At 43.2% G+C, this 25,665-nt stretch overlaps 4 protein-coding genes across 6 annotated transcripts; all 4 read left to right on the plus strand.

Annotated features, from left to right (window-relative positions):
• Nucleotides 1-6,139: 6,139 nt before the first annotated feature.
• LOC133893281 (peptide-N4-(N-acetyl-beta-glucosaminyl)asparagine amidase A-like) lies at nt 6,140-8,199 on the plus strand. The gene has a single exon (XM_062334273.1). It carries the CDS (start codon nt 6,193-6,195, stop codon nt 8,041-8,043), a length of 1,851 nt encoding a protein of 616 aa, XP_062190257.1. The 5' UTR covers nt 6,140-6,192; the 3' UTR covers nt 8,044-8,199.
• Nucleotides 8,200-10,958: 2,759 nt separating this feature from the next.
• On the plus strand, nt 10,959-15,266 carry LOC133909756 (protein MALE DISCOVERER 1-like). The gene is made up of 12 exons (XM_062352311.1): nt 10,959-11,647; nt 11,737-11,869; nt 12,147-12,218; nt 12,337-12,480; nt 12,556-12,657; nt 12,771-12,835; nt 12,929-13,399; nt 13,625-13,815; nt 13,911-14,043; nt 14,150-14,307; nt 14,503-14,688; nt 14,772-15,266. Exons 1-12 carry the CDS (start codon nt 11,536-11,538, stop codon nt 15,027-15,029), a joined length of 2,025 nt encoding a protein of 674 aa, XP_062208295.1. The 5' UTR covers nt 10,959-11,535; the 3' UTR covers nt 15,030-15,266.
• Nucleotides 15,267-15,832: 566 nt separating this feature from the next.
• LOC133893319 (glutathione gamma-glutamylcysteinyltransferase 1-like) lies at nt 15,833-19,449 on the plus strand. Its single transcript, XM_062334320.1, has 6 exons — nt 15,833-16,401; nt 16,622-16,785; nt 17,474-17,525; nt 17,619-17,846; nt 17,925-18,431; nt 19,131-19,449. The coding sequence occupies exons 1-6, from the start codon at nt 15,925-15,927 to the stop codon at nt 19,215-19,217; spliced, it is 1,515 nt and encodes a 504-aa protein (XP_062190304.1). The 5' UTR covers nt 15,833-15,924; the 3' UTR covers nt 19,218-19,449.
• Nucleotides 19,450-20,661: 1,212 nt separating this feature from the next.
• LOC133893298 (glutathione gamma-glutamylcysteinyltransferase 1-like) lies at nt 20,662-25,299 on the plus strand. Of its 3 annotated transcripts, none has more exons than XM_062334309.1 (6): nt 20,662-21,329; nt 21,530-21,693; nt 22,614-22,977; nt 23,057-23,342; nt 23,436-23,563; nt 24,733-25,299. In XM_062334309.1, exons 1-6 carry the CDS (start codon nt 20,856-20,858, stop codon nt 24,826-24,828), a joined length of 1,512 nt encoding a protein of 503 aa, XP_062190293.1. In that variant the 5' UTR covers nt 20,662-20,855; the 3' UTR covers nt 24,829-25,299. The 3 variants fall into 3 exon arrangements, with proteins under 3 accessions (XP_062190293.1, XP_062190281.1, XP_062190287.1); XM_062334303.1 differs by having other exon boundaries at nt 20,665-21,329; nt 22,614-22,665; nt 22,750-22,977; nt 23,057-23,563; XM_062334297.1 differs by having other exon boundaries at nt 20,663-21,329; nt 23,057-23,563.
• Nucleotides 25,300-25,665: the final 366 nt, after the last annotated feature.

Genomic DNA, 25,665 nt, shown 5'->3' on the forward strand with positions numbered 1-25,665 from the left:
TTTATGCTACTTTATGAAGGATCAGATACTGAAGATATGGAATCATGAGCTTTATGGCTATGGCATTGTTGACACATTTACAAGTGATCTAGGTCCCGTGCGAATGTACATGGTAGACAAAGAAAAAATGAAGTACACACCAGGACGTCGACAAACTCGACGGATTCAGAATGATATGGATGAATCCGAGGCAGGTTCATGGGTGAAGCATGCAACAAGGGTGAAGAAAATGGTGCTTTCGATCTGTCTTCGCCTCCGTTGTGTGGCCGCAACGAGGACTACTAGCTTACGAAGAAGCTGCCCGTCTTTGACATCTACGTCGAGATTACTCACCCCACCGTGTGATGAGGTAGTTCGGACGCTTATATGCATTCCCCCTCATCGATGTTTGCACGGTTCCACCCCACGTTCACAGGTAACTAAAAGCAAATACATAATCCATAGCATGCTTAATCTCATTTTTAGTCTATCTAACGTGGTTGACTTGTAGGTATACACGTACTGGCCAACCAGGTTGCAATCTATGGACAGATCGCTTGGCGCCATACGTCTCGGCGTGGGCCCATGCCCTTAAGGGTGTCGTCGAGGAGCCTCGTCCTTTCGCCAACCCAGGCATCAAGGAGTACCTACGGTGGTACATCTCATATACACGTACATGGGTCACCTACACCCTAGGTAATGTCCGACCTACATCGCTTTGACTACGGAGGCATACCAAGGTCATTGAGACGAGGACGCTGCATTAGCGGTATGTTTAATTAACGTATCTTTTTGTTGTCATATATTCCCATATGAACGCTATGAACTGAAATTCTCATTTCATATTTGTTTCAACATGCCAATATCATATATGATATTCATAGGGACACGGCTGGAGCCATGTGACACCTCAGGCAAGAGATTCAACTTAGTGCGACAGATGTAGTGGGATTTATGAAGCGGGTTTTTGACAAGACCATCCGGACCCTGAAGCTTACCTCATATTGATCTACCACAGACGCCGTCTATGCTCCTTACAGGTCCAGTGGGGTTCATGCAGAGTTGTCCAGAAGGTCTGATGTGTAACAACCTCTACCGAGACCAACAACCACATCGCCACCTCGACCACGGCCTCTAGGGCCGGTAACAACATGTATGCATTTTTCATACGCACAACGTTTAGTGATATCCTTTTGTTACTAATGCATTAATTTTAAAAATTATATTAGGTGCACTTACACACTTATTAGCACTGACACCTAGACTATGGCTAGTGCTGACACCTTCATCGTTCGCAGGCGTCTCAAGTAATGGGCACAAATATACTGTCGCATTCAATATATACAATAGTATATCTAATGTAATCATCCTTCTGCAGCTTACTACGGTGATGAAGCCGGGAAGTCCTCATCTGCACCTCCACTGTTCGCACCTCCACCGTTCTCACCTCCACCGTTTGCACCCTACTTTGGCACTCAGGCCTGGCCGTCTATAGCTGCCCCTGCATACCATACAGGTATAACATTGCATTTTTACTAATACATTTATTTCCATATTTACTGTATCTAATACATTCATCCGTTCACAGACCCCTCTAATGATTATGCATGGATGACAGCGGCATCATCGCAGTCGTCTTACCCGAGTTAGAGGATGAGCCTAGGTTAACCCCCCCCCCCCCCCATTTGACCTCGTGAGGGACTTCTTCGGGGGCACATCAGACTACGATGTCGTCACGCGGTCCTAGTTGCCCACTGCTCCACTACCGACGCAGCAGATCCAAGAGGAGGTCTCGACTCCCTTGATCGCTACGAGGCCTACAAGGCATGTTGTTTCACCGGATAATCTGACCTACTCTAGAGGCCACGTGAGAGTGAACCAGCGGCAATGACGATGTGACCATGATGGTGGGAACAGCCGACGATAGCGGGGGAGGTAGTTGTAGGATTTTATCTTTGCTTTTGTAACTTAGATGTTTGTTTCATGATCCATGTTCGATTCGCAAACTAGTCTTATATATTCGTACGTGTCTACTTTCTATGTACTACATGTAACCTCACGCTATTGCCTTTTTAGATTAATGAATCTGCCTTTTATGAGTGATGTGATCTCACGCTGCCACCTTTTATGAGCGATGTGACCGCACATCTACTTTCTATGTATTACAAGTTTAGACATTACTACTTACCATGTCACTCACGCATTTCTTAATCCCATGTGATATCACTATACCAGCTTCTCAGAGTGAAGTCACCTCTTGCTGCCACCTTTTAAGGGAGATGCGACCCTCCCTGTCAACTTTTTAGACTTACAAAACCGCTCGTAGCCACCTTTTTAGACCGATGTGGCCGCACGCTGCCGACTACTCATAGTGTAGTGACCGCTCGTAGCCACCTTTTTAGAACGATGTGACTGCACGCTCTACAGGAAGGTATCCAATGCATGCACTATCTCTAAATTACATACCCACACTTGGGTGCATACACCATCGATCCTTGCTTATAAAAGGCGAGGCCGAGGCAATGAGAAGGTCATGACATCACAGTTTTCCAAAACACCACTACCATCTGATACCTAATACTAAATTATGGTTGCCTCAAGCATATATTTCTCGTGGATATGCAAATTCTCAATGATAGCCATACAGACTATGAGTGAGACCTAGGCAAAAGATGATGATGTATTCAAGGAGAAGAACCTGAACAAAGTGCTGTCGAAATGGCAGATCATGACCCGCTGTCACTGTTTCACCACGGAGGAATGACAACGAATGGTAAGCTCTGTGACCTCCATGGACCTAAAGACGCACTTGTTAGAGTGTCGTTGGAGATATATCAGGGTGTATGAACTAGCCGACATAGAAAATTGTTTTAGCAAATGAACACACATGATATTTATGCACCCTCAACAGTATGATGATCACATTAAGGTACATTCATCGTTATTATAAGTCCCACTTAATTGTTATGCTACACTTCTAAGACACATTTATATTTTCGTGTGCTCTTTTTTAATACTAGGTATTCTCTCGTGATGAAGAGTTGCTGAATAAACCCATTGATAACTTTTTTGGCTGCATCTACTTTTTGATGACGGCTGCCTATCCGGACATAACTGGTGATGCAGAGCTAGTCAGGCGAAACCTTCACTCCGTTGTGAAAGAGGCGGTGGTTCAAGCCACTGTGAAAGAGGTGGTCGTTCGACAACAAACACAAGAGGACGTGCTTCTACCCCTTCCGCCACAACCGAAATGGTTGGTTCTGACGATGATGACTCCGTGCTTACTCCTTAGAGAACTTTATGTCGTTATGAATTCTCTGACGACAGGGTAGATGACTGGGATCCTAACTTTGATTATTTTTCATATATACCGGCATCACGTAGATCAAAATCCCCAAAATACGATTACTATTAGATGGAACGGGAGATAAGTCACATACAGCTTCAAGGGGCATTTCGTCTGTAATGCTTATGCTACTAAACGTGGTACTTGTTGAATTCAAGATGGTTATATCATTTTTAATCTATTACCTAAGTTGTGTATATTAGATACATACATGCTATTAGTAATGTTCAAATTACATGTACTCATCTAAGTACACATTATATATAATATTTAGTGTGGTTTTTTATTTTACTTACATGTATTTATTCTATCTTCACGTTAGTAGAGACGCTAACCGTCATCTCAGAGGGTGGTGAGGAGTGGGCACGCGGAGTGGGTTTAGCACGTGCGTTAACCGGCCTCTTAGAGGGTCGGCCTCTTAGAGGGTGGTAAGAGGTACACGTACCACCGTGATATGCTAACCGTTCTAAAAGGGTTATATCCTTTTCAGATTATGGTAGGTGTCTATTTATAAAAAAATTTCATCAAAAATCTATTTATTTAAATATTAATATTAAAAAATATAAAAAAATAAAAAACTCGCCGAATATTATTGGTCCTCTGCCGATCTGGTTTCTTCTCTTGAGCTGTTCTACTTCAAGCTTCAGGATCTCCATTTGATACACGGTGAACAGAGTAGTATATTACTACTGATTATTCAAAGGATAGTCCTTGCTGAAATCAATGAGGTCGTGCATCGTGACCTGGTCCCTCCGTGCAGCTGCCACTTGCAGAGATTATCAAAGAGGGTGGCTGCAGAGTGCAGTGGAGTTAACATGCCTCAAGGAGTGTACAGCCAACCTGGCTGTGCAGCCTTTGTGCTGTAGGTAAGGTAACGTAACGGCTACGGTTAAATTCTGGACAACCGCAAGTAGAGCTGGAACTTTGGGCGTGTCATTTTTGTCGCTCATGATATAAGTTTTTGACGCGGTCTAAAGTATGATACTACATGAATACGAGGTTCGTGTTATATTTAAAATCTTGGTATAATAGATGTGTTGACATGACATAATATATCAGCATAGTAAAAAAGGCTATATAATAATCTGTATGACTATTTTCTTGTATTTATATTTTAATCTCTCTTATACAAAACGTAAAACATTAAAAGAGATGTGAATGTAAGAGATATGAGTGTGAGATGATAAAAATGTCACGTGATACAGAACATATGTAAGAATAAAAGATATAAGTGTAAAATAATAAGAGATAAATATGTAAATATTACTGAATAATCATATCTGAGTCGACACGATATGACATAATATACCAAAATAACACAACAGTAATAGATAGATATAGCTAATGAGTATGACAGGATATAGCACAGGACACGACAAGCCAGCGCACGCCACAGCCTAAGTCCCAGCACTAACCGCGAGTGGTTCACTCAGATTTTTCGCACATGCTCAGTTCAAAGGCTGGAAGTCTGGGACCTTATTTTAGTATATTGGAATAAAACTTCCTTTATAAAAAAAAACTCATTTTTCGCCATTTGTCCCGACTTGAGAATTCGTTGCACCTTAAAAAGAGATGATAGTTGAGTGTATAGTGAGGAGCGAGCGGCAACGTGAGGCAATTTTCTAGCACATTTTTCCCCTTTCACGGGGAAAGGATAGTAGTATCAGCAAATTGCACTGCTACATTGGACTTGCGTTCTCTTATAATCTTTATTCAGATCAAGATTTTCGATGAAGTATACTCGCGTTTATATAAAAAAAAAGTTAGAAAATTTTGCTTTGGGACACCGCAAAAGCACCACGTTTCCAGTAATCCTTGGATGGACATTACGAAATTGTGATGGTTTGCTATAATGTATTGTGCTTTCAAAACAGCATCGTGAATTTCGGAGGAAAAAAGGTAGTAAAGTCATGTTTGCCCTTAGGATATGAACCGATTTGGACGACTCTAAGCCGTGTGCAATTTGGACCCTCGTCGAGAATCCAGATCAGTTCTGTTCCAATCCAGAGCAAACAAGATTTTCTGTACCCATTCTGTCTCCCAAATTGCAAGGTGCTATGATTTTTTTTATACCTAATGTGTTATCTATTTCTAGATGTGCTAGGTTTACAAATGTGTTTGAACTCCGAAAACCAGTCTCTGGTGATTACCGTAAAAACCACGATAAAAATACAGTAATTTGGTAAAATTCGATAGAAATCAGTTAGATTTTATCAAAATTTTAAATTTTAAATTTGAATTTAAATTTAACCGAAAACCGATCAATTTATCGATATAGTGCGGACCGAATCAGATGGTAACCACGGTATGATTACCGATAATTTTGTAAAACTGGATATTCTTCACCCGTTTCCATGGGATGGAGGCAAATTTTGCCTCACAAAATCAAACCACTTTTACCTGTGACACCCAAATCCATAACACAAGATATATATAATTAAAAAAACCATACCTTGAAATTCACTATACGCGAAGCATAGAAATAATCGCCAAACCATAACCACATTCACCTGTCATGCACACACCTAACAATACCCATCTTAATACGGAAAATATAAGTCTACGTGATCTTATGACGTATGATTTATTTTAACTGTTTATATATATATATATATATATCTGTTAATTTTTATCTTCTAACTTATAATTATTTTCACCCATCTATCTAGCATAAATCTTAAAATAAGTAATTTCTAATGGAAATTTCCGATCCCAATAACAAATATACTCCGTAATCTAGATTACGCCTAATCGCAACCACCTCCCATATTAAATCACCTAACTAAACCACCTCGTTTAAACCCCCGGGTTAACTTGTGCAGCTCCGCTACCGTTCCACCGTCCCTCTCGTGGCCACCGCTGCAACCATGGAGCCAACCACCGCCGCCTCGTCCCTCGTCCTCCTCCTCATCGCTCTCCTCGTCCCCTCCGCGACGGCCGGGGTGCCGCACAGGCACCGCCTCGGTGCGTCCTACCACCTCGCCCCCCTCAACGCGTCGGAGCCGCCGACCACCTTCTTCGAGGTGGACCGCCCGATCCGCCCTCCGCGCGGCAGCGCGGGCCCCTGCTCCACGCAGCTCCTCTCCAGCTCCTTCGGCGCAACCTACGGAAGGCCCCCCGCCACCGCCGTATATGCGCCGCCCGCCTGCCTCGGCGCCGCGCGGGCCCGCGGCGGGGAACTCGCGCTCGCCGTGCTCGAGTGGAGCGCCGACTGCCGTGGCCGCCAGTTTGACCGCATCTTCGGCATCTGGCTATCCGGCGCCGAGCTCCTCCGCAGCTGCACCGCCGAGCCGCGGCCCAACGGCATCCTCTGGTCCGTGTCCCGCGACGTCACCAGGTACGCCGCCCTCCTTGCGCAGCCCGGGGAGATCGCGGTGTACCTCGGGAACCTCGTGGACAAAACCTACACCGGCATCTACCACGCCAACCTCACACTCCACCTCTACTTCCACGCCGCGCCGCCGCCGCCGCCGCAGCAGCACCAGGAGCAACATGCCGATCTGATCGTGCCCATCTCTAGAAGCTTACCTTTGAACGACGGGCAGTGGTTCGCCATCCAGAATGCCACCGATGTGCAGTCCAAGAAGCTCGCCATTCCGTCAAACACCTACCGGGCGGTCCTTGAGGTTTTCGTTTCATTCCACTCCGACGACGAGTTCTGGTATACAAACCCGCCCAACGAGTACATTCAGGCGAATAACTTGTCCAACGTCCCCGGAAATGGCGCATTCCGGGAGGTCATTGTTAGGGTGGATGGTGATGTCGTCGGTGCTGTTTGGCCATTCACTGTAATCTACACCGGTGGTGTCAACCCACTTCTCTGGCGGCCAATCACCGGCATTGGCTCATTCAATCTTCCGACATATGACATTGACATCACTCCATTCTTGGGCAAGCTCCTGGACAGCAGGGAGCATGATTTTGGGTTTGGCGTGACAAATGCGCTTGATGTGTGGTACATCGATGCCAATTTGCATCTGTGGTTGGATCACAGCAGTGAGAAGACAACTGGGAGCTTGATCAGCTATGATACATCTGGACTAGACCTCAACGTGAACTCAGAATTCAGTGGGTTGGATGGCAAGTTTGTGACGAGCGCAAATCGGCAAGTCTCTGCCACCGGATGGGTGAAATCGTCATACGGGGAGGTCACCACAACCTTCTACCAGAGATTTGGATATGAAAACAGCAATGTGTATAGAAAGAACGGCACGGTGCAAATTGTGAACCAAACGATTGATGCAAAGTCTGGCGTTTTTGCCAAGGATGATTCCGCTGTGCTGCTCTCTGAGGAAGTTCATGAGGTTTTCCCGCTGTATGTTTATACTGGAACCGCAGACAAAGTGGGTGATGAGTACTCATTGGTTTCGTTAGTCAAATTGGGTATCAATGAGAAGAGGACCTCTGGTGGAAAACTTGGTTTCTTCTACAGCTCTCTGCGGAATGCACAGTCGGCACACGGCAGTATGAGGGTGAAGAAGAATTTGGTGGTTAGTGGATTGGGGAAGACCCATCAGGTGTATAAGTATGTGGGTACTGATGGATGCTACTCCAGGGATGTGAGCAGCAGGAATTACACTGTACTATTTGACCACTCTGATGATTCTTGCTCAAAGGGAGCATATAGCGGGGCCAAATTTTCCTCCACGAAGTTGAACAATCAACCAGCAAGAAGAAAGTTGTTGGTGAACAAACTGCACAGCACGGGCAAGGTCTAAATTGTTCCATGATTCAGTTTTCTTTGTTTCTTCAATAAAGACTGCTTAGGTAGCTCATGCTTCAGAAAGTAGGTAAGAAGCTTGGAAATGTCTTTTTTTGTGAACACGCCACTTCAAAGTTCAAATGCAGTGTGCTACATGTTATTGTCAGCGGTAGCTATCTATTGCATCATCATGTCTATTATTTAGCTGAATATATTAGTAGTTACGCTATTCAAAATTGTGACATAATCACACTATTGCCATACGTTATACTCTCTTCTCCATGTTCACTTTTGCATACGATCGGATTCGCATTTTGGCCTTCAACAATAACAGGCTGTTTCTGATCTTCATCCACGGAGGCTTGATGCACCTCTGTCCTCTTGCAGATATGTATATGAGCCACAGATATTTATGCTAATGCTTCTCTTTTAAGATAAGACTTGTGTGATTGGCATGTTTTACCAACCGTTCTCTTCTTGCATTGGAGATTCACTAAATACTTTTCACCATAGCAACTAGCAACACCACACCAAGAGTAAGTTTGGGACCTTTTCCTGGCAAGAGAAGACAAGAACTAAACCAGGCAAAAGATAGCTCGGTGAGATGATGATGTGCTCCCTGCCGATCGCATCTTTATTTTTTGGAACCATTTACGTCTGATCTGATGAGAGCCAACTTTGTACTTCATTCCACTTATCATAATAGTTGTATCATGCATAGTACAATTAAGAATCTGAGTAATCTAATGCTCCTATTTGTATCATTCTTATGTTGCATGGTCACATCGGAAGATTCTTTGTTCTCGTAAAGCAACTGCAAGTTTTTGTTTACCCTGTTCCTGTTGAATGTCCGTGATGGTAATAGGGAAGAGTCGCTGAACTTTGTTTTGTCAAATATCCTAAATGAGCCTAACATATCGAATAAGTACAACATTTGGTTGCTCACATGGATAGATTCTTGCTGGGCAGATGCGTGTAATTTTAGAAAGAAACATATTTAGTTGTCCACATATATTGTTTTAGTCTGGTCCGATGAATACAAATATAAACTCGCATCTTGGTTCGGCAGATGTAGGCTTCTGTATCCGCTCATGTAGATGGACGTATTTGTCAGTATCACAAAATCATCTTTATACGAGCAACCAATCATAACATCAACTCTTATATCTGCTCATGAAACATCAGATTCAATCAACCAAACAGAAACTTAGCTCAGCATCTCTAGATACATACAACCAAACAAACACTATTCTTTTTAATAAATACGACTCTACTCAACCTATTTCCGCGCAGTTTATATATACGGTCTATACGGACAACCAATCACATCCTATTGCATTTGAGAGTGCTTGTTAGTCCACTGTTTTTTAGATTTTTCAAAATTGATTTGAATTTTTTGAATTCAAATTTGTTTACCGAGCGTATTATGAAACTGAGCCGGACCAATAAGGTCGGTTATCACAAATTTCAAACAGTAACTGACGCATTTTTAACCTGCTCCCTACCGATGGCATCTTTATTTTTTGGAACCATTCATGTCTGATCTGATGAGAGCCAACTTTGTACTCCATTCAACTTATAATAATAGTTGTATCATGCATAGTACAATTAAGAATCTGAGTAATCTAATGCTCCTACGTGTATCATTCTTATGTTGCATGCTCACATCAGAAGATTCTTTGTTCTCGTAAAGCAACTGCAAGTTGATACTACTAAACTAGGCTAACCGTTTGCTTGTTTACCCTGTTCCTGTTGAATGTCCGTGATAGTAATAGGGAAGAGTCGCCGAACTTTGTTTTGTCAAATATCCTAACTGAGTGCAACATACCGAATAAGTACAACATTTGGTTGCTCATATGATAGATTCTGGTTTGATGGATGTGTATAATTTTTTAGAAAGAAATATGTTTAGTTGTTTATATATATTGTTTTAGCCTAGCTCGACGAATGCAAATATACGCTCGTAATATAGTCCAATGGATGCAAGCTTCTGTATCCGCTTATGTAGACGGATTTACTTATCAGTGTCATAAAATCATCTTTATACGAGCAATCAATTATAATCTCAACTCTTATATCCACTTATGCAATATCAGATTCAATCAATCAAATAAAAACTCAACTCAGTATTTCTAAATAAATATAACCAAATAAAAACTCTTCTTTTTCAATAAATATGACTTTACTCGATCTCTTTCATCTCAATTTGTATATACGACCTATACAGACAACCGATCACATCCTGTTGCATTTTAGAGTGCTCGTTACTCCACTGTTTTGCCGCTAGGTTCACAGGACAGGAAGAAATTTTGGTGTTGCTTATTGAAGAATGCAAAATGACTATGTGTTTCTTTCTATTTTTTCAGCGGTCGATTGCTATGGCTTCCTGCCAATGTGAGACCCGGAATTTTAGTTGAACTCCAGTTGATTTCATATTGATTTTTTAAACTTCCTACAAAATTACTGAAAAATTCATGCATTATTTATACCATTGCCAACCGTTTTCCTTCACCACCCAGATTCTTGTTGTGAAGGGATTTTCGTTTTCTTCAACATTCCAACGGTTTCCCTTTACGGTTCCCGTTACGAAGGGATTTCTAAAGTTATTCTCTCCAGAACGGAATTATCTCTCCTTTCCTTTCGCGATTCCCCTCAAAAGAAAGCTATTAAAAATAAGAAAAAAAATAAAAAAATAAAAACGAGAAAAAAAATCAAAAAGATAACGATACGAAGAAAATATGGTCGGAGATGGTGTTACCCTTACGAGTAAGGCCTGATTGTAATAAACATCATTCCTGCCAGGTCTATGTCCTGGGCCCACCTAGCAGGGAGGTGCGAACCCAGCAGGGAGGTGCGAGTACCACCTGCGGCTGCGGACCCGCCGCAGAAGGCACCCGGGCCTCGGAAAGTTGGTACCCACGAACCCGATAAGAACGCGATCCGAACCGCAAAGCTAGCGGTTTGGCGCGCGCGGCGGCGACGGGCACGTTCCCTTGCTTCCCCGCCCCTCCCCGCCTAAACCGAATCTAACCGCCGTCCGCCACCTTCGCGCGCGAAATTCCCCCCTCCCCTTCGCGCCGCCGCCGCCGACCACCACCCGTCCCGGCGACAAGGCTACTCCGCCAAGAACCCAACTTTCGCGGCGCGGGAACACCAGGGGGAAGGCCAGGACGCGCGCGGGGCAACCCGTCACCCATCTCGGAGCGGCGTGACCAATGGGCTCCGGCGAATAGCTCGACCCCCTCGAGCTCGCCCGAATCACCGCGGCGGCGTCGCGTCTTATCTCCTCCTCGTTTGTTGTTCCGGCGTGATGACGAGGCTGATGAGAAAGAACCGATCCACGGGCTAAGCTAGCATTCCCGTGCCTTCCTGTTGGTTTCTCCGGTGATCTCGTCTAGTTCCTTCCTTCGCCGTACTGGGAGCCTGAGCGTGTCGTCTAGAGACGGCGGGTGGAGAACTGGCCTGGCTGCAGGGCTGCCATTATCCGGGAGGAGGCGCTACCGTTGCCATGGGTGCACGGCGAGGGCTTCGCCTTGTCGCTGGGCACCGGCTGCTGTTCATCTTCCTCGTTGTGCTCCAGGCACAGGCGGGGCGCAGCTCGGGTTCGCTCAATGGTGAAGGTAACAATCACTTGTGTGCAGAGGGTGGTTTCGATACGATGGCAGCGATTTTGTTTGGTGATTTGTGATAGTTAATTCCTGTGTGCTAGGATTGGCGTTGCTGGAACTGAGGGCGAGGGTGGAGGCTGATCCCCATGCAGCCTTCCAGGATTGGGATCCCATGGACAGCGACCCCTGCAGCTGGTCTGGCGTGCGATGCTTTGACGGTAAAGTAGAGATTTTGTAAGTCTGTTATTCCTTTGTGCCTCTGTATAATATTAATGCCATTAACATCGACATTGTATGATTCTTGAAGTACCAGTCTGATTTTCAAAAGATCAGAGGAAGAAAGGCATTATAAGTTCTTATTCAATGATGTCCCAATGGATCATTTCTTATGTTAGCAAATAGTTTCTTTCTTGCCATTAACATGATTTTCACAAATCAATTTGATTTGCTTATATGTTGTGTTTTAGTTCTGCATCATGTACCTTTAGTTCTTATTTTCTTCATCATGTAGGAACCTAACAGGCCGAGAATTGGCTGGAACTCTCGCACCTGAGATCGGAAGCCTTCAATCTCTAAAATCACTGTGAGTTTGTTTCCACACTTCTCTCCACAGTCAAGCTACTTTTCAGCTCCAGTGTAATGTGTTATGTACTTCAAATCCTTGGGTAGGATGGTATTTGCTTACTGCTTATTTTATCTAGTTTACTTCCGAAGAACAATTTCCATGGGCGAATTCCCAGAGAGTTTGGAGGATTGACTGCTCTAGAAGTGCTAGATTTGAGCAGCAACAACTTGGATGGAACAATTCCAGAAGAACTAAGGGCAATGCCACTGCTCAAACAACTGTACGGCTATTTGTGCCTTCCGTTCTCTGTTCCCTGTTCTTTGCTTGGTATAAATGAAGGACTCTTGTGTTTCAGATCGCTTCATGACAATCAGTTCCAACCAGGCATATCTTCTTTCGACACCCAAGAGATAGTCGCTGATGAGGAAGGATGCTTGAGCAGAAAACTAGGGTGCTGGTAAGTGGCTATACTTGGTGTTATTTCTGTTTGCGCTTCACTTAACTTTACAATATCTTAAGGCTTTGTTTCTAAGAGTTATCTCACTTTTTAAAAGATGTATGTTTTTACAGGTCGGGCTTTAAGGATTGGATTTCTCTCAGTGGCCTCCGAGATAAATATTGCACCAACATACCAAGTAAACGTGCATCTTTCATGTTGTAAATTCAGCCCTTCTGCTTTTGTGTTATATATATTGCATCATACATTTATAGCCTTGTATGTATTTCAGGTCTCAGTGAGGCACATATCATGCATAATTTGCAGTCCTTTGCGAGTGCCATGCACCGCAGGCTTCTCCTTGAAGCTGGCAACCTGCCTGCTTTATCAGGGAATGATGCTAAATCTTCTGATCGGGCAAATTCAGAAGAAACCGAAAGACCTGTTGATGTGCTTTCTCTAGGGAGTGGCTCATTCCCTGCATTTCCAAACTCAGACGGCCAAATTCTGATGCCTTTGCTTCCTGAATCGATTGATGCTACCACATTGCAGCAGCTGTCTGCAGAAGTGGCCCAATCGACTGATGAAGAGTTGTCTGGTGCAAAGTACAGCAAGTGGGCATATCTGATCATAATTCTGGCTGCAATATTACTCATTAGCGTGATTGTTGCTTCGGTTTTGGTTTGGCGGAAGCGAGGGCGTGTGCCAATAGCCCCTTGGAAAACGGGACTGAGTGGTCCTCTTCAAAAGGCATTTGTAACAGGTAAAACATTCTTTGTCATTCTATTTTATATTTTAAAATTGAGCAGTTAATACATGCAAAGTATCGCATTTAATCTTCGAGACTCCCAGATTTTCCTGGTAAATTAGGCATATTGCCAGTTCAGGAAGTCTATCGCACTTTTAGTTATATTTCGGATGTCCTTGTCACTTCAATTTGTCTCCGAGCATCCGGGTGCTTCAATGCATTATTGTTTCTTGTATTCAGGCGTTTCAAAACTGAACAGACTTGAGCTTGAAGCCGCTTGTGAGGATTTCAGCAACATTATCAATACTTATCCAAGCTGCACTGTGTTCAAGGGGACACTATCTAGCGGATCTGAGATCGCTGTTGTCTCCACTGTCATTTCATCGAGCAAAGATTGGCCTAGGAGTTCAGAAACGTTCTTCAGAAAAAAGGTTTGAGACTAGCAACATCTTGTTCTCAACACAAACAACCTGAAAAAAGATCTTTCAATCCTAATTCCTCCTCTATCACCCTTTCCTCTCTGTAGATAGATACGCTGTCAAGAGTCAACCACAAGAACTTTATCAATTTCCTCGGCTATTGCTTAGAAAACGAGCCTTTCATGAGAATGATGGTGTTTGAGTTTGCTCCAAACGGCACTCTCTCACAGCATCTTCACCGTAAGTGATTTTAATTTAGCATAACCTCCTCGATTTTACTTTAGCATAACCTCCTCGCTCATATGCATATTTGTTCGCCTGCAACTTGAATGCACCGATATTGCAGTCAAAGAATTTGAGCATCTCGACTGGGCTGCCAGGATGAGGATCATCATGGGCATCGCATACTGCCTCCAGTACACGCACCATGAGCTCAATCCACCTGTTGCGATAAATGATGTGTACTCCGAAACAATATTCATGACAGATGACTATGCTGCCAAGGTACAGGCTCGAGTTCAACTCACTGTGCCACTTTCAGTAGCACACATTTAGTGCGCAATTCATTTCCAGAAACTCCAGTTGAGGCACGGATGTGCTTGTCAATTAATATGTCGTCACTATCTTTCTTGCGCTAAATAAAAAATTAGCATAATTGTTTCTTGAGCTAATGTAACGTAATGTACTCTACTGGTGCAGATTGCTGATGTCAGTGTCTGGAAAGAAGTCATCGACAAAGCAAAGACTGCAAAGGAGGGCAGCAGCAGGCATTCTGAAGCTCCCACAGATCTCGCGAGCAATGTATACTGCTTCGGCGCGCTTCTGATCGAGATCATATCAGGAAAGCTTCCTGAATCGGACGATCATGAATCCATGTGCAACTGGGTATGAATTGCGCAAACTCAAGACTCCAAAGTGCACTCCTTGCATAGTGCATCTGTGCAGTTCTAAGGTTCCCTTTACCACAGGCTTCTGAATATCTGAAGGACAAGAGCTACAGCAAGCTCGTCGACGCGTCACTGAAGGATCACAACGGTAACGAGCTCGAGACCGTCTGCGAGGTGATCCAGGAGTGCATCGACCCGGACCTGAATCGGCGGCCGACGATGAGAGACGTCGTGGGCAAACTGAGAGCAGCTCTCAACATATCCCCTGAGGCAGCGGCGCCACGGCTCACGCCACTCTGGTGGGCGGAGCTCGAGTTACTATCCGTGAAGTCAAGCTAGCAGAGAGAATGCTATATACTGATACTGTACCAACATGTTGTAACACTCCTCTTTAACAAGATCACATATGTATGTATACTTGGTTCATGTTACTGATGCCATTAGTATTTTTACTAAGTGTATGCGTATGCGGCGACCATTAACGCAGAGAAGATGTGACAAATGTGGTGTAATGTAACCAATGAACATGATCTTTACAAAGGAGGGGAATATAGTGACTTGTATGAGTGCTTGTAACTCACATGTCAGCAATGCTCAAAGTCTTAAGTTTCCCACTGTTGGCCTCGTTTGGCAAGCCCGGGATCAGAAAGGATCACGGCCCGATCCACGTGGAAAATCTCGCTCAGGAAAGTTTCACCAGATCAACCTAATTCAACGTTTGGATGAGGTATGGATCAGAAAATTTCAAGCTCAATTCAACTCAATACACATAGGAATAAAATAGCTTCTATCGAGACTACAAACTTCCTTGACCAACAATGCTCCTTCCTTTTCGCGAGACCACGACTCTCTCTCGAGTCATGCCATCAATGGCATTGTTAAAGACGGTGCCGATCAATTTGAATACCCTTGCCCTACACCAAATTTGTTCTAAATCGTTCTCGTCTTTTCAGTTTTTCTTGCTTTTCCTGATTTTTTTTCAATTGTTCGGTTGTCCCCTTATCTTCCCAAAGCGCACCGTGGGCTGCTTCTGGTTTGTGTTTCATCCCCGCCGGTGTCTACTCCCACGTGGGAGTGAATCCCCGTTACCCAAACGAGCCCTGAATGGGATTCATAGGTCCCGATCCCCTGGTAGTTGACTTGGGGACAAGAAAAAGGAGGGGGAAGGGGAGGAGAGAAGATCAGGAGAGGAAAGGAGACGTCAAGGAATTAGTAGAGTTCGCTCGCGATCAGAATGGCGGCGGCCGTGGCGTCCCTGTACCGGCGGGTCCTCCCGTCGCCGCCGGCGGTGGACTTCGCCTCACAGGAGGGCAAGCGCCTCTTCGCGGAGGCCCTCGCGGCCGGCACCATGGAGGGGTTCTTCCCCCTGGTCTCCTATTTCCAGACGCAGTCCGAGCCGGCCTTCTGCGGCCTCGCCTCCCTCTCCGTCGTCCTCAACGCGCTCGCGATCGACCCTGGCCGCCGCTGGAAGGGCCCCTGGCGGTGGTTCGACGAGTCCATGCTCGACTGCTGCGAGCCCCTCGACAAGGTTAAGGCCCAGGGCATCACCTTCGGCAAGGTTGCCTGCCTCGCGCACTGCTCCGGCGCCAACGTCCAGTCTTTCCGCGCCAACCGGGCCACCATCCACGACCTCCGCCGCCATCTCATCCGCTGCGCCTCCTCTCAGGACTGCCATCTCATCGCCTCCTACCACAGGGAGCCTTTCAAACAGGTGAGCGCGTACTCCGAATCTCCTATGATCCAGTATTCTATCCTTTCCTGTTACACTACTAATCTCCTACTACGATGCTACTCCGGTTATTCTCTTACAACTCATTCCTTAATTCAATTACATTAGATTAGTTTAGCTGTTTAGATTGCATTCCCCACTCCCCATTGCATATATCTGTCTATCTATATAACACTAATGCAAGCCATGTGCAATGAAGCAGACTGGAACCGGCCATTTCTCCCCAATCGGTGGCTACCATGCCGGACAGGATATGGCGCTCATCTTGGATGTCGCACGCTTCAAATATCCTCCTCATTGGGTTCCATTGTCACTTCTTTGGGAAGCCATGAATACGACCGATGAATCAACTGGACTTCACAGGGGGTCTCTTCTCTTGTCTATCTTCCCGCACTCACTTTTGATCAATGATCGCTTTCATTTACATAACCAACATGTATGCAGTTGAGATTTGTTTCTTGTTACCTGGGGTAGTAGCTGTTACAACCTGGATTAAGCAATAGTAGTTGGGATATAGGCTATGAGTAATCATGATATGCTTTGAAGCAACATGTATTACGGTTGATAAAAATAGACACGATTGGCCTTCTCAGACCTTTTAGCACTAAAACTCATGTTTTGTTATAATAACGCCTCCTTTGCATGGTTGGTGTTTTTATGCTTCTTTTGACCTGTGACTGTTGCAGTTTAATCTATTGGGCTCTTGAGATATGTTATGGCAGAGAGCACAGGGCACAATTTCTTCAGTTTCATTTGTTTAACTTTTTACCCCTGCTTCCCAATTCATTGGTTTGAGACTTTCATTGCCAATGACTGGGTTGGTATTTTCTGTAGGGCTATGCTAATATTAAGAAGTTGTACTCTTGTACCTATAACAAGTATAAAAAATAGTACTGAGTGTACCTTAGCGTCACATTGCGTATATGCTATTTCCTATTCATTCAGAAAATTGCAGTGATATTTCTGTTTTCTTCTATATGCTCAAATTAGACCCTAGTTGCCCTTGCCTTTTAATCATGCAGTTTTAAGATGTTAGTATCTTCATATTTGATAGGTTCATGCTTATATCAAGGCACACGGCAGCTCCTTCATTGCTGTACACAGTGGTAAACACGCCAATGCTTGGTCTGTTGAATACTTGAATGTATGGACACATTTGATGTAGTTTCCTTTTGCTCATTTCTTTCAATTCTCTGCAGAGTTGCGGAAATGAAAGCTGGAAAAGCATAGCAAAGTATTGTGTTGAAGATTTACCAAATCTTTTGAAGGCTGAGAGTCCAGACGATGTTCCAACACTTTTGTCCCATTTAATTGAGTCTCTTCCAGCTAATGCTGGAGCATTGATCAAATGGGTTGTTGAAGTTAGGAGAAAAGAGGAAGGCAGGCCAACCTTGAGCAAAGAGGAGAAAGAAAGGCTATTTTTGAAGGTCAATTTTTCATTTCGTTTTCTGATGCTGGGTGAAGTTTTTGCTCCCTTATGTAACACACCTTATGTTCTCTTACAGGAAAATGTATTGCAGCAGGTTCGTGATACCAAGCTATTTACGATAGTCCACGGTCAACAATATGCTAAGAATCCATGTTGTAAGTGCTCATCGTCAAGTGAAGAAGATTCCCTTAATAGGATTGCAGCTGCTGTGTGCTGTCAAGGAGCCGCAATTCTATCAGGGAACCTTGCATCAAGAGATAGTTTCTGCTGCAGACAAACAAGTTTGAAATGTGTACAGGCGAATGGAGATGAGCTTAAGACTGTTATCTCAGGCTCCGTGGTATCTGAAGGCAATGAACAGGGTGTTGATATGATTTTACCAATGTCCCCACCCAGCACCAGTTCATGCAATTCAAGGTTGAACAGTGAAATCATGAAATATCCATCAAACGCAGATGTTCTAACTGTTCTACTGCTGGCTTTACCTCCCAGCACATGGTTGAGCATCAAAGATGAGAGGTTGAAAGCCGAATTTCAGACTCTTGTTTCAACAGACAGTCTACCTGATGATCTTAAACAGGAGGTGTGTTGTCGCAATCCAAGCATGCCTATTTGTCTACCTTTGATCCCTAGCAAAATGTTTTCCAGACAAAGAAGATGCGCAATTTATTTCTTCTCGTGAAAAGTCATGTCAAGCTTTGTGCCAAGTGGATTATAGCATATAGCGTACTAAGTATGAAACTTGACAACTATACCAAACCAATCACTGCCACCACAAACTAAAAGACATGGATACGAAGGTAAAGTGGGATATAAAAAGGCAAAAGTGAAACATGCTTACGTTCATGAAGTTATTTTTAGGTACTCCCTGTAGAGGGTGTTTGACTGGGATGTTGAAGATCTCTGTTTGCTTGTTCAATTGTGATGTCTTTGAAACCCCAATACCTCATCTAATCCGTGTCTTCTAAATCTGATGCTTAGCATTCGTCTTATACCATGTTGCACCTGTAACCCAGTTTGCATTCGATACCAATCCTTTATTAATTGTACCTTCACATAGAAATCCTGTAAGAAGCATAACCTTAAGTAGAGTGTTATTTTGAATCGTCCTCCATTTTTTTTCTTTGTGGGGAAGTCTTCATTACATCATTCCATGCTGTGTTTCATTTTTTTGTCGGTGAAAAAGAATAATTAATGTGTTGTTATTTCCTTTGCGCACTATGAATGCCAAAAGCTTTGTTATAGCTAGTAGAGTAACTAGAAACTCTTTATATGCCAACAGATATTGCATCTAAGGCGGCAACTCTATTATCTGAAGGCTTATAAAGAAGAGGAGGAATACAAAGATTCTATGCCATCATCTCCTTAGCAGCTATGCTAAAGCGGCAATCTGCTCACGGCTCAATTTATTGGAAATTGATGTCGCGAAAGTTAGCAGAAAGTGGTTCCTGAAATCAAGCAAGCGGATTCCGATAGTAGTTATGATGTAAAAATCTTATTCATTGGTTGTGGTGCTACTCTCTCTTTACATTGGGAGAGGCTATTGTCTTTTTAAGCGATGTGCTAGTTTTTGAAGATAAATGCAACCATTTCTTCTTGAATTTCTTTTGTGCCAAACCCAATTGTCTAGTCATTCTAAATAGATTCTTTTTAGTATCAAAGTACTGAGTGTCAGTATGTGATGATCATTCATATAGAGAAATGTCGTGTACATGTTGATCTTTACACATGAGGAGAATGTAGTGACTTGTATGAGTATTTTTAATTTACAACTAACATACGATATTCAAATAAAAAGTTGGCCCAACTGAGTTCAGTTAAGTGGGCATAAAAGGAATCAACGCCAAGTAGCGAGGCATCAAATAAAATACATGAAAGGGACAATTTCTTCCTCCGGCTCTGTTCTTCCCGATGTTTGCTTTCTCTATCGCCTTTCTAGGATTCTTCCTTATCCTAGTCTAGATTTCCCCTTTCTTGATGATATCAAATTCTCTGTGCCTGGTTGTTAGAGAAAATCAGTGGGCAAATAACAGGGCACAACTGGTGAAGAGAGATCTAAGGTTGAGGATATGACGACTAAGGGGGGAGAGATGTAAGGGAGAATAAGGAGACGAGGGGAGGGTAGTACAGGGATTTTGAGAACGACGGATTTGTTGCTTTGTCGCTGGCATAGATCTATCATCTATATCATCAACTACATACATGTAAAACCCAGCTAAAAAAATGCAAAACCAGCAGGAATGAACTTCTTCACGTTGTCGTCCATGATGGCAGTCAAAACTGGTTAAATGGGCGGCTCGGCACGACCAAACTTATTTAGATATAACCTAGTTATATCTTTTAGTCAAACGGATCGTACCATATCGGCCTATGATAATATGGTAGGGCGGGACGGCACGTCATGTCGAGATCTTGGACCCAGTCATGGGTCTAACTTGTCGTGCATACTGGCTCAACCTTATCATGTTATATTATGTTTAGGCTGAGCCGAAATCTTCATATCTCGTGCTCGACCTTATCATGTTATACTACAAAAGAGGTATTGTCTTGATAGCTGTTTGATATTCTCACCTCATAAATATTTATCGTTTTGATTAAGATCTGATCAAATTTTTAAAATTTTGGTTGCTAATAGCTTCTAGAATATTTAGTTTTGAAATATAAAAATCACATGGATAGATTATATTAAAATATATTTTTATTAAATATTATAAAATATTTTAATAAAAACAATTATTAAAGTTGCAGATCAAATAGTGTGAAAAAATCAAGCGCGGCAAGTATTTAAGACCGGAGGGAAATGTAAGCAAGACAGCTTTGACCACCGACTCATGTCTGTCATCAGTCTACTAGAAGCATACCTAACGTTCCCAACCAGAAAAGAAAAAGGAAATCTCCGAGTGGGAATACGAGAGGGACTCCATTCGAGAGAAGGCTTTGCATCGCTGGAATCAGTTGAGATCCGGGCAGGTGAGACGAGGCGAGGCGAGAAAGCATCCAGGAAAAGATGGCGGCCATGCCGTCGCTGTACCGGCGGGTCCTCCCGTCCCCGCCGGCGGTGGATTTCTCCTCGCCGGAGGGCAAGCGCCTCTTCGCGGAGGCCCTCGCGGCCGGCACCATGGAGGGCTTCTTCTCCCTCGTCTCCTGCTTCCAGACGCAGTCCGAGCCCGCATTCTGCGGCCTCGCCTCCCTCGCCGTCGTCCTCAACGCGCTCTCCATCGACCCGGGTCGCCGCTGGAAGGGCCCCTGGCGGTGGTTCGACGAGTCCATGCTCGACTGCTGCGAACCCCTCGACAAGGTCAAGGCCCAGGGCATCTCCTTCGGCAAGGTCGCCTGCCTCGCGCACTGCTCCGGCGCCGATGTTCAGTCCTTCCGCGCCAACCGGGCCACCATCCACGACCTCCGCCGCCATCTCATCCGCTGCGCCTCCTCCCGGGACTGCCATCTTATCGCCTCCTACAACAGGAAGCCTTTCAAACAGGTGAGATCCTACTTACTCCTTCCTAGTTCCTATGATCTGCTATCCTACTGCGGTAACATGCTACCCAAATTAATATCTTGCATCGCTTTCTCCCATTATATTATATTGGATTCAGATCAGATTGGATTATTTATCCATCCTCCACTGCATAAACACATCTATCTATATAACACTGATGCGTGCCATGTGCAATGAAGCAGACAGGGACCGGGCATTTCTCTCCGATTGGTGGCTACCATGCCGGACAGGACATGGCGCTTATCTTGGATGTCGCCCGATTCAAATACCCTCCTCATTGGGTTCCATTGCCACTTCTTTGGGAAGCCATGAATACGACTGATGAATCAACCGGACTTCTTAGGGGGTCTTTTTCTTGTCTATCTTCCTCTCACTCACTCCTGATCATTTTCATTTCCTTAACCAACATGTATGCTGTTGGAATCGCTGTCTTGTTACCTAGGCTAGTAGCTTTACAACTTGGATTAACAAATTGTAGTTAGAACTATGGGCTATGATTTATTGACTATCAGCATATAGTGGGAAGCAAAACGTATTACAGTTGATTTTAAAAAACAGTAATTGGCAGTTTAAGGGCTTTCTTGTATCTCCTTCAGAACGTTTAGCACTGTTTCGTTAATTAAGAACGCCTCCTTTGCGTGATGTATGTTTGTAAGTTTTTCTTTTGACATAGAAACTGTTGCAATTTAATTTATTGAGACTTTTGATCACTAAACCTCGTGTTTTGTTATAAGAACGCATCCTTTAGCACTGTTCTGTTGATTAAGAACGCCGCCTTTGCATGACAACCGTTTGCATGTTTCTTTTGACATAGAACTGTTGCAATTTAACTTATTGCGACTTTTTATCACTAAACCTCATGTTTCGTTATAAGAACACATCCTTTTCATGGTGGTTTTTTAATGTTTCTTTTGACCTATAAACTCAATTTAATTTATTGCTCTACTTAGAAACATTATTGCAAGGAGCTTCAGGGACTACTTTTTCTGTTTCAATTGGTTTAAATTTGCCCCTACCCCCAGTACATTGGTTTGAGATGTTCATTGCCAAAAACTGTACTATGCTAGTATTAAGATAGTATTACCTCTGTACCTGTAGCAAGTATAAAAACCGTACTGTGCATACAGTATACCTTAATGTCACATTGTGCATATGCTCTTTCCTATGCATTCAGAAAATTGCAGTGACATATCAGTTTTCGTCTATATGATCGAATTCACTAGTTGTCCTTGCATTTTAAAATACTGGCATCTATCTATTCAATAGGTTCATGCTTATATCAAGGCACACTGCAGCTCCTTCATCTCTGTACACTGTGGTAAAAATGCCAAAGCTTGGTCTGTTGAATGTAAATGGACACATTGGATGTAGTTTTCTTTTGCTCATTTTCAGTATTCTGCAGAGTTGCAGAGATGAAAGCTGGAAAAGCATGGCAAAGTATTGCACCGAAGATTTACCAAATCTTTTGAAGGCTGAGAATCTAGACAATGTTCCAACACTTTTGTCCCGTTTAATTGATTCTCTTCCAGCTAACGCTGGAGCTTTGATCAAATGGGTTGTTGAAGTTAGGAGAAAAGAGGAAGGTGGGCCAAGCTTAAGCAAAGAGGAGAAAGAAAGGCTTTCTTTGAAGGTCAGTTTTCTATTTTATTTTCATGCTGGGTGAAGCTTTTGCTCCCTTATTATGTAACACACATTGCATTCACTTGCAGGAAAGTGTATTACAGCAAGTCCGTGATACCAAGCTATTTATGGTAGTTCATGACCTGCAATGTGCCAATACCCAATGTTGCAAGTGCTCATCGTCAAGTGAAGAAGATTCCATTACTAGGATTGCAGCCGCTGTGTGCTGTCAAGGAGCTGCAATGCTATCAGGAAACCTTGCATCAAGTGATGGTTTCTGCTGCAGAGAAACGTGCTTCAAATGTGTTCAAGCGAATGCTGATGGGCATAAGACTGTTATCTCAGGCTCCGTGATATCTGAAGGCAACGAACAAGGTGTTGATATGCTTTTACCAATGTCCCCTCACAGTACAAGTTCATGCAATTCAAACTTGAGCGATGAAATCATGAAATTTCCATCAAGCGCAGATGTTCTAAGTGTTCTACTGCTGGCTTTACATCCCCGCACATGGTTGGGCATCAAAGATGAGAGGTTGAAAGCCGAATTTCAGACTCTTGTTTCAACGGACGATCTACCTGATGTTCTTAAACGGGAGGTGCGTTGTAGCAATCCAAGCATGCCTATTTATGGACCTTTTCTCCCTAGCGAAATGTTATCCAGGCAAAGAAGATGCACAATTATTTTCCCTTGTGGAAATCATGTCAAATTTTAGAGGTCTAGATGGGGCGGGGCTGTTTTTGTTTCACCTGCTTTCGCCCTAGCCCCAGTTTGGGTGGGGCGGGGGAGATCAGGGATTGATTAGCCAACGGTGCTCCAGTGGGTAACGGCGGGTTTTAAGTTTACTGTTTTTTCAAATTTATTTTTTTTATTAACTAACTTCGAATGTTATTAACTTATTATCACCAAAACTAACTATTTAGGAGACAAGCTTCCTTCAATTTTGAACGATGTGTTTAACATGGCAAATAATTGTTGAACTTGGCATAACTATTTCTTATAGTCCCCTAATATATTAAAAATATAGTGATATTATATATTTATACGTTCAGAGTGGCCTCCAACCCACATCCACCCCAACAGCACAAGGGGCGTGGTCCGATCAGGATGGAACTCCTCATGTTGGTGTGGGGCAGGGCGGAGATCGAGATGTCTATACCAAGCTTTGTGCCAATTGGATCAATAGCATATAGCCTGCTTAGATGAATCTTGAAACTATATCAAACCCATACTGCCACTACAAACAAAAAGACATAGACACGAAGGTAACCTGGAATATAAAAGGCAAAATCAAGATTGCACATTCATGAAGTTATTTTTAGCTACCCACTGCAGAGGGTGTGAGAGACTTAGATAATGAATTTCTTGTTGAATTGTGGTGTCTTAGAAAACCCAATCCGCCATCTACTCTGTTTCTTCTAAATTTGATGCTCAGCATTCACTTTACACCACAGTACACTTGAAACCTAGTTTGCATAGGATACCAGTCTTATATGCACTATACCTTGACATAAAGAAATTGTAAGAAAATTAATTTCGGTTAGGTAAAGGCCATCTCTCTCATAACTAGAATGTTATTTTGAACAATATTTATCATGTCTTTTGCTCATTCCATAAGTCCATGGCTTGTTCCATTATTATCTCGTTGTGAAAAAAAATTATGTAGCTTGTGTTGTTATTTTATTTTCATAAATATGAATGCCAAAAACTTTTGTTATAGCAGATTACCAGGTATAGTAACTAGTATAACTCTTCATATGCTGACAGATATTGCATCTAAGGCGGCAACTCTGTTATCTCAACTCTTGTAAAGAAGAGGGATATGAAGATTATGTGCCACCATCACCTAGCAGTTTGTGCTAAAGTGGTACCCGGCTCACTTGGTTACGTTAGTTACTTGAAACTTATGTCAAGAGAAAAATTACGAGAGAGTGGTTCCCGGCATTCACATGAGCAGGATTCTTTTATTAGTGATGACATAAAAAAAATGTCTTATTGATCAGTGTTTTGTTCAACAGTAGTGATGTTGCTCAATAAGAGAGGCTATTGTTCTTTTCTTACTCCAAATAGCGTATTTTCACTATGAACATACTATCTGTAATGATCATTCATAAAGAGAGATGTTGTGACAAATGTGATCTAGTACATGCTTATCTTTACACGGGAGTGGAATGTAGTAGCTTGTAGGAATATGAGTAACCTATAACTGTATAGCTTCAAGTTTCTGAATATCCACAGGTATTTTACATCCAACTGATTGTAACTGATTCAATACTAATAATGCTGGTCTAGTGCATGGTTCAGGTTTTATGACAACTTTATCCATTTCATAGATGCTCTTATCTGTCTCAAATAACGTGGTGAACCATGTACCAATAATACAGAAGCTACATCCATCACATACTTTTCGCCGACCATGTCTGCCCAATCAATCAATCCGCGAGGGAAGTTAGCCTTGGAATGAAACATTCCACATGCTCGCTCAAAACTTCTCGAGGCTTTCTCCCCATCCACAAGCATTCTTCTTTTGCATGTCCAAATCTAGGTATGATTTTGCGGCCCTAACTTGTGACAGGTAACGTAAATCGTGTTTTTGCCACTTGGCACGACACTGACGTATAAACTGCAACAAATAAATGCCTGTGTTTGCTTAGAAGAAGGACAAATTAGGAATACGTACGTAGTCATCAGATACATGTT

The sequence above is a fragment of the Phragmites australis genome, chromosome 2 (assembly GCF_958298935.1).
Source record: "Phragmites australis chromosome 2, lpPhrAust1.1, whole genome shotgun sequence".
Taxonomy (NCBI): Eukaryota; Viridiplantae; Streptophyta; class Magnoliopsida; order Poales; family Poaceae; genus Phragmites; species Phragmites australis.

What these genes read in the sequence shown, in the direction of transcription:
- LOC133909756 (XM_062352311.1), top strand. Translation starts at nt 11,536, where the DNA reads ATGGGTGCACGGCGAGGGCTTCGCCTTGTCGCTGGGCACCGGCTGCTG. An exon ending in AGCAGAAAACTAGGGTGCTG is followed by an intron (nt 12,658 to 12,770) that starts GTAAGTGGCTAT and finishes ATGTTTTTACAG; the next exon opens with GTCGGGCTTTAAGGATTGGA. An exon ending in TCTCTCACAGCATCTTCACC is followed by an intron (nt 14,044 to 14,149) that starts GTAAGTGATTTT and finishes CCGATATTGCAG; the next exon opens with TCAAAGAATTTGAGCATCTC.
- LOC133893319 (XM_062334320.1), top strand. Translation starts at nt 15,925, where the DNA reads ATGGCGGCGGCCGTGGCGTCCCTGTACCGGCGGGTCCTCCCGTCGCCG. An exon ending in ACAGGGAGCCTTTCAAACAG is followed by an intron (nt 16,402 to 16,621) that starts GTGAGCGCGTAC and finishes GCAATGAAGCAG; the next exon opens with ACTGGAACCGGCCATTTCTC. An exon ending in AAGAAAGGCTATTTTTGAAG is followed by an intron (nt 17,847 to 17,924) that starts GTCAATTTTTCA and finishes GTTCTCTTACAG; the next exon opens with GAAAATGTATTGCAGCAGGT.
- LOC133893281 (XM_062334273.1), top strand. Translation starts at nt 6,193, where the DNA reads ATGGAGCCAACCACCGCCGCCTCGTCCCTCGTCCTCCTCCTCATCGCT.
- LOC133893298 (XM_062334297.1), top strand. Translation starts at nt 20,856, where the DNA reads ATGGCGGCCATGCCGTCGCTGTACCGGCGGGTCCTCCCGTCCCCGCCG. An exon ending in TCAACCGGACTTCTTAGGGG is followed by an intron (nt 21,694 to 22,613) that starts GTCTTTTTCTTG and finishes TCTATTCAATAG; the next exon opens with GTTCATGCTTATATCAAGGC. An exon ending in CTGATGTTCTTAAACGGGAG is followed by an intron (nt 23,564 to 24,732) that starts GTGCGTTGTAGC and finishes ATATGCTGACAG; the next exon opens with ATATTGCATCTAAGGCGGCA.